This window comes from Phocoena phocoena, chromosome 2 (genome assembly GCF_963924675.1).
Source record: "Phocoena phocoena chromosome 2, mPhoPho1.1, whole genome shotgun sequence".
NCBI lineage: Eukaryota > Metazoa > Chordata > Mammalia > Artiodactyla > Phocoenidae > Phocoena > Phocoena phocoena.
In genome coordinates this window covers 26,677,320-26,693,392 of record NC_089220.1, presented here as the reverse complement: position 1 = coordinate 26,693,392, position 16,073 = coordinate 26,677,320, and the positions used below count along the sequence as shown (strand labels likewise).

At 41.7% G+C, this 16,073-nt stretch overlaps 1 protein-coding gene across 1 annotated transcript in view; it reads left to right on the top strand.

Moving 5' to 3' along the window:
• TTLL5 (tubulin tyrosine ligase like 5) overlaps nt 1-16,073 on the top strand; it is a 253,665-nt gene that overhangs the window by 53,058 nt on the left and 184,534 nt on the right. The window contains exons 9-11 of the mRNA XM_065871649.1: nt 2,621-2,722; nt 4,530-4,621; nt 5,391-5,498. Of these exons, the coding sequence (XP_065727721.1) occupies nt 2,621-2,722; nt 4,530-4,621; nt 5,391-5,498 (302 nt within the window). The remainder of the gene's footprint in view (nt 1-2,620; nt 2,723-4,529; nt 4,622-5,390; nt 5,499-16,073) is intronic.

Here is a 16,073-nt window from a genome sequence, read left to right as displayed (position 1 = left end):
CACATACATACACATTTACATCTATATTTATTTCTGTATCTCTATATTGAAAATCAGGAGTTCATACAAATACCTCCAATTCTAGCTCAAAACTACAGTATTCATTCTAGCTTTTTCCCTTTCCATATTTTTTATCTTTTTTCCAACAGTGAGAAATCTGACTTCTATTATCTTCACCATATTTATTTACTCAGTTCCCTTGTATGTAGCCAGTCTCCCAACCTCCCTGTCACTACCCCATTCAGATGCCCTCCTTGTGTGGACTTTGACCCTTGTGGGGCACCACCCTGCTTAGATAACCTCCTTGTACTGCCTCTGGGCTGCCTTCCCGTCCTATCCGCCATCTTCCTCACATGGGCCCTGGCTGCCTCTGGGTTTCAGGAAGGAAGGTCTGAATTTTAAATGCTGGCCAAGTTATTCAAGTTTAAAAACAAAAAACAACCTTTGTAGGTTAATCGGAACTTGATTAGTAGGCCAGATCTAAGACTAATGGGACCTCTGATCTAGAAAATAAGAAGAAAATGTTGGAAAATGGTGATCAGAGCTGAATGTGGTTTGTTTAATCCAGATTTTAGTGAGAACCATAAGCTCTTCCTGGGTTAGGAAGAAAGATGAGCATATACACCTGCCTTTCCTCTACATGGTCTTCTGCATTCCTTGTTCAGCTGACTGAAATAAAGAGTGTAGCACTTTTGCCCTTTTGGGTAACTTTTTCACTGAGCTTAGTTTTGTGTTTCTGTTTTCTCTAACTCTTACTTCTTCTTGTACTTACAAGAACTCTAACATTAATGATCTTGTCCTTCCTGAGTTTCAGACTATAAATGTCCCAGCTAAAAGGAAGACTAGGAAGAAGAAAATTTATTTTTTTTAGAGATGCAGTCCTATTGACAAAAGGAGGATAAGAATGACAGATGTGTTGGGTACCAGTTTACAGTTAACTGCCAGGCCTTTGCCAGTCTTTTCATGTTGACCAAATTAGATCAGGTACTTGTATTTAAAAGAGAAGAAAAACCTCTTTCTCTGAAGCAGAACCTTTTCCCTCCCTCTAAATCATTATTTTGGGGGAGAGATGGCAGGTGGTATGTCACTGTGAGGTAATGTCTGGTTGAGGCAGGCAGCCTCTGTGAGGCCTGCCTGGGCCCCCTTCGCATTTCACAAGAATTCAGAGAATGACTATTTCCCGCTTGATTGGAGGATCTCTGACGAAGGAAGATTGGGATGTATAGGTAAGGTTTACCCACCACGGAGTGACATGGGTGAAGTTAAGTGATAACTGCCGGAAGTTTCTGGAAAATCTGAGGTCCTTCTCATGCATAGACGTAATGCTCATCAGACTCTTGCCCCTTAGCCATACATGCCTGGTCAACATTTTCTCTTTGTCCACATCCTTCTTCCTGGCCTCATGCTTGTTTATTTTAGTTTTGGGTGTTCTTTTTTGGTTTGTTTTTTTTATTTTTCCTTTTTCCACTCTTCTTTCTTTGGCTCTTGTAGATTTCTAGTACAGGGAATTAGGGAGCAGAGATAGTGGGTGAGTGAGAAGAAATAGAGGAGAAGAAAAATTTTAGATGCTGCCCTTCAATGTGGTAAAAATTCACGTTGACTTCATAGTCTGAGTAAGCACATGTAAATAATTTGTAAATCATGTGAAAATAAACTTGTGGCCTTCCAGGACTTTTTTTCACACACTTGGTTGTGCCTCTGGGGAAAACCACTTCAGTGAAGGGTGGTATGGTTAGAGTGGTATGTAAACAGGGGGTGATATTTACCATAACCGTTCGACTCGAGTGTACTTTTGTTGATGCTGAGCATCACTGGAAAGTTTTCTCTTTCCTCGGCTACTTCCTTCAGAGGCACATATATTTTATACTTTGGTCTTCTTTTGACAACAGTCCAGGATATCAAATGGCTGCTCTGTTTTCAGTGGGCTCCGTGTTTAATCCCTCTTTTTGCCGTCAGTCCAAATTCAGGAATTAATCCACTCTACGCTCGTATTTATGCTGTTCTGCAGACTTAGGCTTTGTATGCTGTTAATGCTGCCATTATTGTTCTCTTAATTTTATAGATCAGTTCTGTTTTTTCCTATGGATGTGAGTTCTAAGTCTTTATATTATTATGCTGTCCTTTTTTTCTTTTTGCATACTATTTTCCATAGAATGCTTTAGTACCAGGCACTGTGTAGACACTCAGGTGTTTCTTGACAGGCTAATGTCCCATCATCCACAGCATCCTATACACAGTTTCCTTGACTGTGAATAACTTTGTTTTCATTTTTCATCTTTCCTATCCGTCTAAGGTTCTGTATCAAAAAAGCAGCATCTCATGGTTAAGAACATGGGTTTTGGAGTCAGTGTGATTTGGGGCAAGTTACTTAATCTTCCAGGTCATATTTTAATGTTCATATCTGTTTTAAAAATTAGACATAATGGTACCTCCTTCAGAGAATTGCTTTAATGATTGAATTAAATGTGATATTGTACATGAAACACTTAGCGTGGGGGTTGGCACTTAATAAGCACTCAGTATTTGAGGAGGATGCCACCTCCCTGTATTAATATCTCATTGATCCTGTATTTTATCGAAGCCCTGTTTCCTGACATTTAACCTGTGTCTTTTCTATCAGGTTTGCCACCGTACGATATGACCAAGGAACCAAGAATATTCGGAACCAGTTCATGCACCTGACCAATTACAGTGTGAATAAGAAGAGTGGAGACTATGTCAGGTACTGGCTGCGCCTGAGCCAGGAGCCAGGGAAGTCGGTCTCCGAGGCAGACATTGGAGAAGTGCAAAGTTAACTTGTTGCACTGGAGGAAAACTTTACGCTCATATCCATGTAACTTAGAGCTATTGGAGTCATTTCATGTAGTTCTGAGGCTTACCTGCTACAGCTTCTCTATTGCTTGCCCACCTACAATGTCCCCTTTCTCCACCAAAATATGCCTTCCTTCCCAAGTTTTGTCTGCCTCATTGTCAAGTTCCCTCACTTGACTTACAGGTAGGAATTTTATAGGCATATGGAACTTTTTCGAAGTCAAGAAATTAGGTCATTTCAGCACTTGGCAAAATGTATCAAAAGCTTCAAAAATGCTTGTGCCCTTTGACCCAGTAATTCTATTTCTAGGAGCTTAACCTTAAGAAATAAAGGACTTATACACAAGATTAGAAACAAGAATGTGCGTCACTGTACATTGTCAGGTGGAAAAAGCAAGTTGCCACACAGTACATGCAATTTAATTTCTTTTTTGAATATGTAAGATAACTAAAGCTGTTCTTTCCCCCCCGAGGGGGTGTGGGAGAGAGAAGAAAACTAGAAAACTTAAAATGTTAACAGTCCTTAACTATAATGGATGGGATTTTGGGTGGGGGATGTCTGTCTTCTTCTCTGTACTTTTATGTTATTTCCTAAGTTTTTCTAAAAGAAACACTTTTATGATCGGGGGAAAAAACGTTACGAATAAATTAAATAAAAAAAGAAATGAGGCCATCTCAGAAAAAGATTCAGTGGAACGGAGTACCAGCCCAGCTGTGTGGAAATATTCTTTCTGCTGTGTTTTCTTTCATCCTGATAATTTTGCCAGGAACTGGAAAAATAAAAAAGAAACCCAAACAGTTACTTTCTACTCAGACTAAAAATAGGTGCCTAGAAGGTCCAAGGAAAAAAAGAAAGGAATCTGGAAGTGATGGCATAGTTGCCAAAGCTCTATAGATTTCATTGAGTGTCCTGTGACCGGCGTTAGGAATTGGTTGAAGATGCAATATCTTGCACTTTGGAAGATGAGCAAAGATGCAGCTGGTGGGTTGCGGGGTGGTGATAGGGAATAAGGGGGCAGCTGTAAAATACAGGTTTCAGATTGCAAGACCCTTCCAACAATCTGGGAATGTGCCCTGTTTGCCACTTGGTTGCTGTAGCGGTGGTGTACTTCATTACTTCTGTTGTTGCTCTAGTGCATTCTCCCTTGGGTGATACCTCAAAAGGTATCCAAAAAAGCCGTGTCTATCACTAGATAGAAGGGAGCTTGCTTCAGATGCCAGCACAGTTCTGTCCGGGGTTAACTCATTAAAATGCTGCGCTAGATTAGCTTACTAGCCCATCTAGACTCAGTTCTGGTCTGAAAATGGCATTAGAGGCCGGTTTGTGGGCTCATGTGACATTTACCTCAAAGACAAGGTTAGTATCCCCAAGCATTTCAATGTGTTAATATTTTGTAACCATTCTTAAATTTGTTTACATTCTTTCACAAATTTCTTCTACTGGTTCATGATGCATAATTGTTTGGTTAAGGAGGAATTTGCCTTCCTTTCCCCTACCCACCTCATTAAGGCAAGTTGTATGCATTTTCATTTCAATGGAAGAAACTGGTACATAGGCGTATATGACAAAAAGGACCAAGAAAAAGTGGGTGAGTGGAAGTCAGCAAAGGGAATATTTTTCTAAAGACCGATAAGGAAAGAAGGCTATTTGTAAAAAATCTTGTTTCTAGAGCCGGGCCTAGTTGCATATGTGACATTGATCCATGAATTTGTTTTAGTTGTGATGATCCGGAAGTGGAGGATTATGGGAACAAATGGAGCATGAGTGCTATGCTTAGGTATCTGAAACAGGAAGGCAAAGATACAACTGGTGAGTACCAGGGCTTTTTCCTTTTTGACTTCTCTTCTTCGTATAACTGTACTATTATCTCTAACCAGGAGTCATTCTCTCGAATTCTAATAGTGTTGCTGAGATGTCTGATGGGATCATTGTTCTTGGTGTTAATTTTTCCTGCCCTTTACAAGATGGAGAACAACAGGCTTACTTACCATGGCTCCCCGAATCCCTTCTCTTGTTTCTAGTTTGGAAGACAACTTTTTCCTTTAGTTTTTAGGGAATTTGTCCTTCTTGAATGTTGAACTGCTCACTAAAATACGGTCAGCTTTTTACATAACAAATTGTCTATCTCCATATTGGCCCTGAGTTCACATTTTCCTAAGGCAATCTCTTTCATTCCTGTTGATGAATTGGAGAATGGACAGTGTCAAGTTTGAGTACAAAGGCTTGGAATCAAAATGGACACTGTCGCTGAGCCTTGAGCAGAATGGGAAGCAGTATGCCGAAAGGCCTAACTCAGTCCACAAAGGGAAGGGTGAGAGGAGGAGAGTGAGAAGCGGGGAAGGCTCCTTTTCCAGTCTGTGTCTATCTCTTGTCATAGGAGACCACTTGAGTACATCCCCCAGCACCTCCATTCTTGCCTGTGTCCCTCTGTTCACAGACATGCCTTCTCCTGGAGCACCCATTTGCAAGACTGCCACATGGAGACTTCTTTGAATGAGCACATGTGCTGTTATAATTATATTGTGTTCTGGAATCCAGTCCTAATTCATGCATTATAGTGTTTTTTTTTCTTTTGTAGCATTGATGGCCCATGTAGAAGACCTGATCATTAAGACTATAATCTCTGCTGAACTAGCTATTGCCACAGCCTGTAAAACTTTTGTTCCTCATCGCAGCAGTTGTTTTGGTAAGGAGACTCAAGAAGCTTAACATATTTTGTGAAAAGGGGCTTGGGAAATTGGGATGGGATACTGGGGTAGAGAGGCTTAGTGATTCTACAAGAGTAAAAGGTATGTGGTGGACTTTTATTTCTTTCTATAAACTCACGTAGCGTATGAAGAGCCCGGTGGTGAACTTAGTTGGAGGTCCCCTGAGGACTAACTAGCTTTCGGTGTGGGAAGCAGGGATTGTAACTAAAGTGTGGGTCTCGTTGTCAGAGCGCAATCAGAAAAAGTCTGCAACGGACTGTACAGGAATCCAGCTCTAACAAATATATTCCAGAGCTCTTTGGCAGCCAGACTGGGAACTGTTCCAAGAAGCTCTGGCTGGTACCAGTATGTGCTTTCTCCCATTTTCCAATGGCTCCTCCTTTTTGTTTTAGTCTTCTTTCTGGTGGGTTCCTCACCCCCACCCCTTCTTTCTTCCCTTCCTCTTCCTCCTCCCCTTCTCTTCTCTCCCACCCCTAATTCCCTATTTGCACAGAGAAGGAGTAAGAAGCAGATCACAACTACTGGACCAGGAAGCCTGTTGCTCGCTGACCGGCTAGTTGTGACTGTAGCACCGAGGGTGCCTGCCCCCGTTTGCTGTCTGTGTGGATGTGAGTCCTTAGTGATTGCTGGTGTGCATGTCTGTGCAGTCACACAGGCTTTCAGCAGGTGGCAGGCTGTGTTAGTAAAACACAGTAGGGTCATTGATGGGGGGATAATTAAAGGAATACAGTAGGAGACAGCATAACAGAGAAGTAAAGAACATGGGCTGTAGAGCCTGACAGACTTAGTTTGAGACCCATTTATACCCCTCATTAGTTTTCTGATTTTCAGCAAGTTACTCTAATCCTGTTTCCTCAACTATAAAATGGCAGTAATGATGGTTCCTGCCTTCTAAGTGTACCTTGAAGGGCAAATGAGATGACGTACGCAAAGCACTATTTGTACTCCATAAAAAGTTTTTTTAAAATTATTTTTATAATTAGACATTATAATTCTTGATCTCTTTAATCGATTATCATAACAGCTTGTACTTGAGGGGCACTAAACAAAGGGAAGTGTTGAGACTCTCAATAGAAGATGGTAGATAAACCAGGACCTAAAATTATACAGGCAAGGAAGAGGTTATGATATGTGTATATCTTCTTAAAATGCAAATATGTTCATGTCTTCTAAAACCCTTAAATGGCTCCCTAGGCTTAACTTGTAATAGATACTTGATAGGACTTCAGAGCTTCCAAGGATCTGACCCCAGCTGACTTTTCTAGAATTCCATTTCCCCTCCTACACCTTAGAATCCAGTGGTGCCACTGAGGACTCCATGCCTTTGTGCCTCTCTGTAGGTCCTGCAGTCCGGCTAGACTCTGCCCCTGTCTGCCCTACACACTCCTCTTTATATTCTGAGACTCAGCTTGACGTCTCCTCCAGGAACGCTTGCCTAACAAAGTGCCCTGTAGCGTCTCCTCTCTCCTGCTGTTCTGTACTTGTTCCATTATGTTCTCTTCCTACCGGTAGTCACTGAGCTTATCGTCTTGAATTCTTAGAAGTCATTGGTGTCTCCCCTTCCACTCTCACCCTGTTTCTGCCGAACCAAACCTTTTATCATCTCTTTTCCTAACCCTTTGCCTTTGTACCTGCTTTATCCTGTGCCTGAAATATCTTTCCCATGTTACTTTACCTAAAAGATAACTGACATCTTTTCAAGATAAAGTCAAGTATCACTTTTTCGGTGACATTTTCCCTAAGTCTTCCCATCAGAGTTAGCCACCTCGACCCCAGCACTCTGTTCAGTCTCCAGCGACGCCTGCATGTCCTTTAGTTCCTGTTTACGTGTCTGTCTCCCCCACTGGACTGGAAGCTCCTTGAAGACAGCAACAGCGTCTCTCTTGTTTTTGCGCCTTCTGTGCATAGCAGCGTTTTTTGCTATTGAAGGATGTCCGGGAAATGTTTGTTGAATGAATGATTGGTCTTGATTTAATTGCCTTTTGGTGGCCTGACAGCAGGCTTCCCAATGGATCTGGTGTGGTAAGGGCCAGGGGCTCTTAGAATTATTGCAGACTTTTTGAGGAGGGGGTGTGGGAAATCTGACTCCAACTGCAAAAACCTTATTAGATTAAAAAAAAATTAAACATTTCTTTTCTACATCTACTTGGCTCTTCTGTGAGAGTAAATTTCTAGTAGCTCTTAATGTAAAAATCTCTGTTCTGGAAATCATCACAAGCTCTTCTGAATGTTTCCTTTTCTATTTTATTTCATTACCAGATTGCCTTTTGGAGGCTTAAGAATTTCTTGACCTTAATGGCATTAGAAGTTCTGATGTGAGAGAAGCAGTGACTTTCTCTGACTCAGTGAAATGTCGCCTAAGACTATTTCATCAGCCATGGGTCTCCAGCCCCCTCCCTGCTTGTGTTCAGTTTTAATAAACTGAGTGCATCTGGAGTTTTTTAAACTGTTGACTATCTTCTTGGCTTTTGTGGTTCTAATTCCACTTCCTGTCAGCCCTGGGATTTTGTGTGCTTCATTAACTTCCCCCCATCAGAAATGATTTTGTATACGTGTGTCTATTTGTGTGAATCTCTTTGCCTCCCACTGGTTCCCAACCTCCCCTGGGGTTTAAGTTACAAGGAATAATCTGGGTTTTTTCTTTTGTTTTTCATTTGTTTTAGAGTAAACAGGAATTGAGAGCTTCCCAGAAGAATTTGGCTTGAACAGAGCATTGGTGTTTTAGAGGAAGCTAATAGTCTGGTGATGGGGTTCACTATATTCTTTTGGTTGTTGTTTCTGCCTTTCCACATTATATGGATCTTTGCCAGAAGCATTCCATTCGTATCTAAGTGTTTCTGGCCTGTGATTTCTTTCCCACCCTCCCACCTGTAGTGTCCAGCTTTTGTTTCCAGGTACGGTCAATATTCCCATTCCTTTGTTTATTTATGTAGTTAACTTTTCTCAGTGCCTGCTGTGTTCAGGGTGTAGATTATGAGTTTGTTCCTCTCAAACCAAATTTTACATGGGATGATATATACAGATACCTGCATTGTATTAATAGCATTTAAATGTAGGCTTAGGAACCCTCACAAACTACCAGAAACTTAGCCATTTGATGCTTTTTAATAGATTTGTACATCCGGAAAGGACCTCAGAGAATAATTAATCCATATAAAGAAATTGAGGCCCTGAGAAATTAAGACCCTTGCCTCAGGTTCTAGAGCTAGTGAGTGGGAGAACTCAGATGAAAGAGACTCAGCTTGGAGAAAGGGGGTCAGAAGATGGGTTTTGGCAATCAAGTCATCTTGGTCATAAGACTCTTGATCAGTAGAACTTTCGATGCCTCTCCCAATAAAACAGACTTTTGACAGTATAATTTTTACTGCCTTCAGAATTCTGAAAATGTGGTACCATGTGAAATATATGCTTAAACAGCAACCCTATAAATAGGGTTGCTTAGGAAATTGGCGCTGTGAGATTACTGGCTATGAGAGCTTTGTTTTTTTTGAACAGTTGGAGAAAAACAGCCCCAAACAGGATGTTAGCTATCCTTTAAAGATGCTGCTGCTGACAGTGGTTTCATCTATGTGTGTGAGGATGGCTGAAGTGACAGGCTATGACCATGGTCCTCTCTAGCCTGAGAGCATATGAACCAGCTGTCCTGCCACTTGTAGACTTGATCAGACTGGCCTTGTTTAGGTAAGACTAGTGACATCTTTGTTCAGGACAAACCGTGCTCAGTATACCGTGTTATGTTGGATGGTTGCTGGTTTGGCCTTTTATTGGTATTGTCTAAGACCATTTCACAGGGTAAGCTGACATCCTTAAAGTGGGAGTGTCCGTAAATATTTGTTGGAGGAATGGAAGTAGGCAGCATACATTTTATAATGGAAACTACTTGACCAACAAGAAAAATAATGAAAGTCATCAAACAGTTCACTTTTTGAGATAATTTTCTTTTCTGGCTTATCTCCTGCTCCTGTTTAGATGGGAAGTTTACTGTAGAAGGGACTTAGAAGAAAGTACCTACTGTTCGTCAGGCACACTTCATTGGTTATTTCCTTTAGTCCTCTTAAGAGTTTTGTTGGTGTTTAGTACTCATGTTTTATAGACAAGGAAAAAAGATTCAGAGAGGTTAAATCATTTGTCCCAGGTCATGCTGTTAATAAATGGCAAAGCCAAGTGTGAGAGCCAGGTCTCTCTGGCTCATTTTCCACCCACATAAAGACAAGTTCTGATGTGTCCAGCCATTTTTGGCGTGCTCCATATCCTGGATTCTCCTTCTGCTCTCCTGTAACTAGATCTCAGGAAAAATGATGTCATCCTTTTTAGCAGATCAGGCCTAAAAAAGGGTACTCTTTCTGCTCTAACCAGCAGTACCTAGTTCTAGATATTCCTCTCAAATCTACCTTTGCATATGGTAGCCAGATACCATATTGATTTATTGGACTAGTTAACAAATTGGCTCTGGGCTTTTTCTTTTATTTAGTTCATTTTCCTGTGGGATTTTGGTCTGTTTTTTTTTCCAAATTTTCCTTCTGGACCCCAGATAAAGACTTCCTCCTTAGGTTTTCAACTCCAATCCACAACCAAGGTGAAAAGAACTTCCTTTATACAATAGCATTTGACTGACAGCAAGATCTGGCTAATGTCAGCACTTTCCAATTTCAGGGATTACAGCTTCAGCTGGGACTTTATTTCTGGGGCGGGTTAGTGGGTTGATTCCAAAACTAGTGGTGTGACATGTTTAGTAATCTCTTAGGACTTGGATGCATTGTTATTCCCCTATCAAATCTTTTTTTCCTCCCTTTCTAGACCATCTTTTATTAAGTTTTTCCTTAATATGTCTTAATATATAAAAATCTTAATGAGAATTTCTCTTATTTTCTTGATGATTGGTGGCTTTATTATGAGTATTATTATGAGTCTTGCAGTTAAGGTCATTTTTGGGAAGTAGCTGCAAATTATTTTGTCTTTCTCAAAAATTGTAGTGTTTTACATTAAAATTTTTTTTAATTAAAAAAATTTTTTTCTTCTCTTTTTTTTTTTCTATCGGTATTTTCTTGATTGCTTCCTATGTGCTTTGTATAGTGCAGACTATTCGCTGTAGAGCAGTGCACGAGACATGGCCCCTGTCCTCAGGTAGTGGGGAGAACCAGACATGAAATGACACAGGACAACACAAGTAGCAGAGCACAAGTAGCAGAGTGACTCAGGTGCTCTTGGAATACACCAGGAGTTACCAGCTATGCCTAGAGGAGCCAGGGAAAGCCATTCCTAACAGAGGGAATATGACATGCAAAATACAGTGTCATGACAGAATGTGGCATGTTCTGAAATGGCAAGTTCAGTGTGACTAGATGTAGCCTGAGTTGGATGAGGTGGCGAGTGATAAGGTTATGGCAGTAGTTTGGGGACCGATTGTAAAGGACTGGCATGGTTAAATTCATCCTGCAGACAATAAACAGCCATCAGAGCTGTTTGAGCAGTGGAACAACAGGATTATTATTTTTCCTTTAACTTTTATCATGACTTGACCCAAAGCTTGGTGTGACAGAATTATAACACAGGGAATACTGTACAACATTATTAGAAGTGACTAATTTAAAATCCTCCAGGAACCAACCTGACATCAGCGTCTGTTGCTGGGCCAATTCACTGCCTGTCTCTCTATCTGACAGGTGTGTGTCTTAGAAAGGTAATTCCGGGCTTCTCTGGTGGCGCAGTGGTTGAGAGTCCGCCTGCCGATGCAGGGGACACGGGTTCGTGCCCCGGTCTGGGAAGATCCCACATGCCGCGGAGCGGCTGGGCCCGTGAGCCATGGCCGCTGAGCCTGCGCCTCCGGAGCCTGTGCTCCGCAACGGGAGAGGCCACAGCAGTGAGAGGCCCACATACCCGCCCCCCAAAAAAAGAAAGATAATTCTGATGGCCACATGGAGAATGGACTACAGTGGGGAGAGACTAGTGCTAGGGAAATGATTTGGTGGTAGGAGGTACCCAGTGATGATATACACTTAGTCATGTGACCCAGCACTCCCACTCATAGGTATTGACCCAAGAAAAATGAAACCGTACGTTCACACAAATACCTTTACACGAATGTTTATAGCAGTATTATTCATAATCGCCTAACACTGGAAGCAGCCCAAATGTCTATCAGCTGTTGAACAGATAAGCAAATTGTCGTCCATAAAATGGAATACTACTGAGCAGTAAAAGGAATGAATTACACTACTGATATGTGTGACGACATAGATAAATCTCAAACGCACAATGCTAAGTGAAAGAAGCCACTCTCAGAAGGCTACATACTGTGTGATTCCATTGATTTGACTTTCTGGAAAGGGCAAAAGTCAGATCAGTGATTGCTGGTGGATGGGGAGTGAGGACTGACTGCAGAGTGACAAAGGGAATACTTGTGATAGAATTGTTCTGCATATTGACTGTGGTGGCAGTTAAATAACTATACATTTGTCAAAACTCATCAAACTTTATAATTTAGAAGGGTAAACTTTATGTAAATTATACCTCAGTAAACCTATCTTTAAACAAAAGATAATGGTAGATGGATGAACCTCAAAAACATGCTAAATGAGAGAAGCCAGACTCAAAAGAGTGTATGCTTCCATTTATATGAAACTCTAGAATAGGCAAAAATGATCTACGGGATAAGAAATAAGAATAATAGTTGTCTGGGGGTGTGGCGGCAGGGAGCAGGGTATTTGCCAGGAAGGGGCACGAGGGATCTTTCTGGGGTGATGGAAATGTTCTGTGTGTGTTGATATGAGTGTGGGTTACATGGATGTATCAAGACTCACCAAATAGTACACTTAAGGTCTGTCCATTTCATTAAATATATAAATTTTACCTCAAGAGGGAATATAGAAGAAAGGCTGGATTAAAGAGAAACAAAGAGAGAAAGAGATCTGGTAACGTGATGGATTGGGGAGGTGGTAAAGAGAGTGTTTCTAGCTTTGGAGACGAGCGCTTGGGGTTTTCGAAGATGAAGAATAATGGGAAGCCAGACAGGTTTTGGGAGAAGATAACGAGCTGTGTTTTGTTGAGTGTTAAGTACCTGTGGGATATCCTAGTGAAGATGTCTGCAAGGCATTTGGAATTATGGATTTGGTGTCCAGGAGACACTTGACTAAAGATACAGATTTGAATGTCATCCTCATAATGTTAATTGCAGCCATGAGAATACATGAGATCACCCGAGAAGAGAAGTAGAACTGAGAAGGAAAGAGACCCGAGGATGCTACCCTGAGCAAGCCTACCAGTGACTAGCTGGGCAGAAGAGAAGGAATGAAAGAAGGAGAGAAAGGAGGAGGACAGTCAGAAGAGAGCAGTGTCCTGGAACCAAGGGAGAGGGAAGTTCCAATAAGTAAGGATTGTCAACAGTTTCAGATACTTGGACTTAAAGCAGCAAGGTGGTCTTTGGGGATCACAGTGAGAATAGTCAATTATTAAAGAGTGGCAGCAGAAGCAAATTGTTATGGGCCAGGGAGTCAGTACGCGTTAAGAAAGTTAGATTGCTTTTTCAAGAGGCTGCTTGAGGACTTCCCTGGTGGCGCAGTGGTTAGGAATCCGCCTACCAGTGCAGGGGACATAGGTTCGAGCCCTGGTCCGGGAGGATCCCACGTGCCGCGGAGCAACTAAGTCCGTGCGCCACAGCAACTGAGCCTGTGCTCTAGAGCCCGCGAGCCACAACTACTGAAGTCTGTGCACCTAGAGCCCATGCTCCACAACGGGAGAGGCCACCACAATGAGAAGCCCGCGCACCACAGCGAAGAGTAGTCCCTGCTCAACGCAACTAGAGAAAGCTCGCGCGCAGCAACGAAGACCCAACGCAGCCAAAAATAAAATAAATTAAAAAAAAAAAAAAAAACGCTGCTTGAAAGAAATAGGGGGGTAAGGGCGCTAATGTAAAATATGAGGTGGAGTCAGGCTTCTTAACCATTCACTAGTCACATTTTCAAGTTTGTTTTGATTTGGCTGGGGGCTGAAGGAAATATATCTCACCAAGGAAAATTTTCTTGAGGAAACATCGTTGAATAAGGTGGTAGCAACAGTCCTTTAAAAACACTTGCTTTTCTGTCATGATGGAGACAATGCAGAGGAACAAAGAAAGTAGCTCTCAGAACTGGAAAAGCCTAGCTTGCCTACACCTTTTAATGACAGGAACACTGGTGTATCTCATCCTGGATACTGAATTTTTGAAATTGTAGACACTGCTGCTAAAACACACAACATTAAAAGGTGAGGAAATTTAATATTCTCAGTACAACCTATTGATACTTTTTACCGTTTAAAATCTTTAATGTCCTCAGAAAAGACCAATCGTAAGTTAAAAGGGTCATTATAAGGACTCTAGTAGCCTGCCAAGGACCCAAATGCTTTTGATTAAGCTGAGTTGATTGTTGTAAGAGATAAACCTGATACAAATGCTCTCTTTTTCACCCCAGTCCTCTCCCCCAGTTCCCGCCTCTCAGGTGAGCTGGGCTTTGTGCTGTGTTGCAGTGCTATCACATACCCCACCCTCAAGTGATGGTAGATCCAAGCCTGGCGCATGTACAGATGTTAGTTAGATTCAAAGCTGATTTTGAGATCGTTTAGCCCTGGTGGGATTTATTCACCTGAGTGAAAATTAAGTTGCACTGTAAAGGGTGTTTTCTCTCTTTGGGTTGTTTTTTTGTTTTTGTGTTTTCCTTTCCCCTTACTTTCCACATTATTGATTCTCAGCCTTTCAGCTTAAGATTCTTGGAATCTGCCTCTTAACTGGGGAGACAGTAAAGTAAATGTGTTGGTTGCTTATTGTGAGGTGCTTAAATAATGGGTCTTATTGATCGTTTTTCTGATTTCAATTTGTGTTCATTTGTGGCTGATTCTGCAAATCTGATCAATATGTGCACCAGTCATTATTCTCACCCCATTCCTTACACTATTATTATTATTATTAATATTACCACTTTATGAAATAATTGAATCCTGTGCTTTAGCTTTTAAAAACTGAAGAGAGGGCTTCCCTGGTGGCGCAGTGGTTGCGAGTCCGCCTGCCGATGCAGGGGACGCGGGTTCGTGCCCCGGTCCGGGAAGATCCCACATGCCACGGAGTGGCTGAGCCCGTGAGCCATGGCTGCTGAGCCTGCGCGTCCGGAGCCTGTGCTCCGCAATGGGAGAGGCCACAGCAGTGAGAGGCCCACGTACCACAAAAAAAAAAAAAAAAAAGGAAGAGAATGTTATTTTTCTTGAATCAGACTCATTATACTTTCTCTGCTTGTGTAATTCTAACATGGATTTGTAGTTTTTGTAATTAGGTTTTTCCTTTTAAATGCCTTTACTGGTGCTGTATCATAGAAAGGGGGGAATATACCATGGGATGACTGAAGATCAGGTTACGAGAATGTACCAGCTATAAAAGCTATGAATGTGCTACCAAAAATAAGATAGGTAAAGGAGCTTTCTTTTCTTTACACCTTTAAAGTATAGATAGTATATGATTTTTGTGTGGTTACATGAAGGTGAATCCTATCTCAGACTCTCATAGTTTGTGATTATTTTTGCAAAGTAAATGGAATCCTAAATAAGTACTATGGAAACCAACTCCTTGATGCAAACTTTACCTGAGAGAGAATTTGAATATGAATGTCTACCTGAATCTATATTGCCTAAATAGGAATTCTGGATATAAGTTAGCTGAGCATATGGAGATTGACAAATGGTGATTAATAAAGAGAATAGGGGAAGCCAGAGGGAGCTAATAAAGTATCAGAGAGAGAGATGATTCTCCCACGCTCCACAGTGAATAAAAGTTGGTGTGGTAAGGAGGATCCAGGTCTCTAGATTCCCATTACACCAGACTTCATGTTCTAGAAGAGAATCTTTGCCACCAGCTTTTTAGAAGCCTACATTTGTTCTATGTTTTTGAGAGGATTGAGAAATGGGAAAATCCTTCTTGAAGTAAAGAAATGTGTTTCAAAGTGCATTTCTGGAAAATACCTGGTTGTGTTCCATGGCTTTGAGCTGTGTGGCTTATGACCTCTGGTCAAACTGTAAGGAAGCTAGTCTTTTCTCTTGGGAAGAAGGTGTGTGTAAACAGTTTATCTGAGGGACACAGAGTGGGATGTTTGGGAATGAGTGGGGCTTCTGAAAGTCTGATGTATTTGATGTATGTATACTAAGGAGGGCTGTGGAGAGGGCCTCATTTTTTTTTTCTTCTTTAATATTTATTTATTTGGCTGTTGTGGGATCTTTATTGCGGCCTGCAGGATCTTTCGTTGCGATACGCGGGCTTCTCTCTAGTTGTGGCACGTGGGCTCCAGAGCATGCAGGCTCAGCAGTTGTAGCACGCAGGCTTAGTTGCCCTGCAGCATGTGGGATCTTAGTTCCCCAACCAGGGATCGAACCTGTGTCCTCTGCTTTGGAAGGTGGATTCCTAACCACTGGACCATCAGGGAAGTCTCCAAGAGGTCCTCATTAATGATAACAATGAGGGACTTCACTGGTGGCTCAGTGGTTAAGAATCCACCTGCCAATGCAGGGGACACGGGTTTGATCCCTGGTCCGGGAAG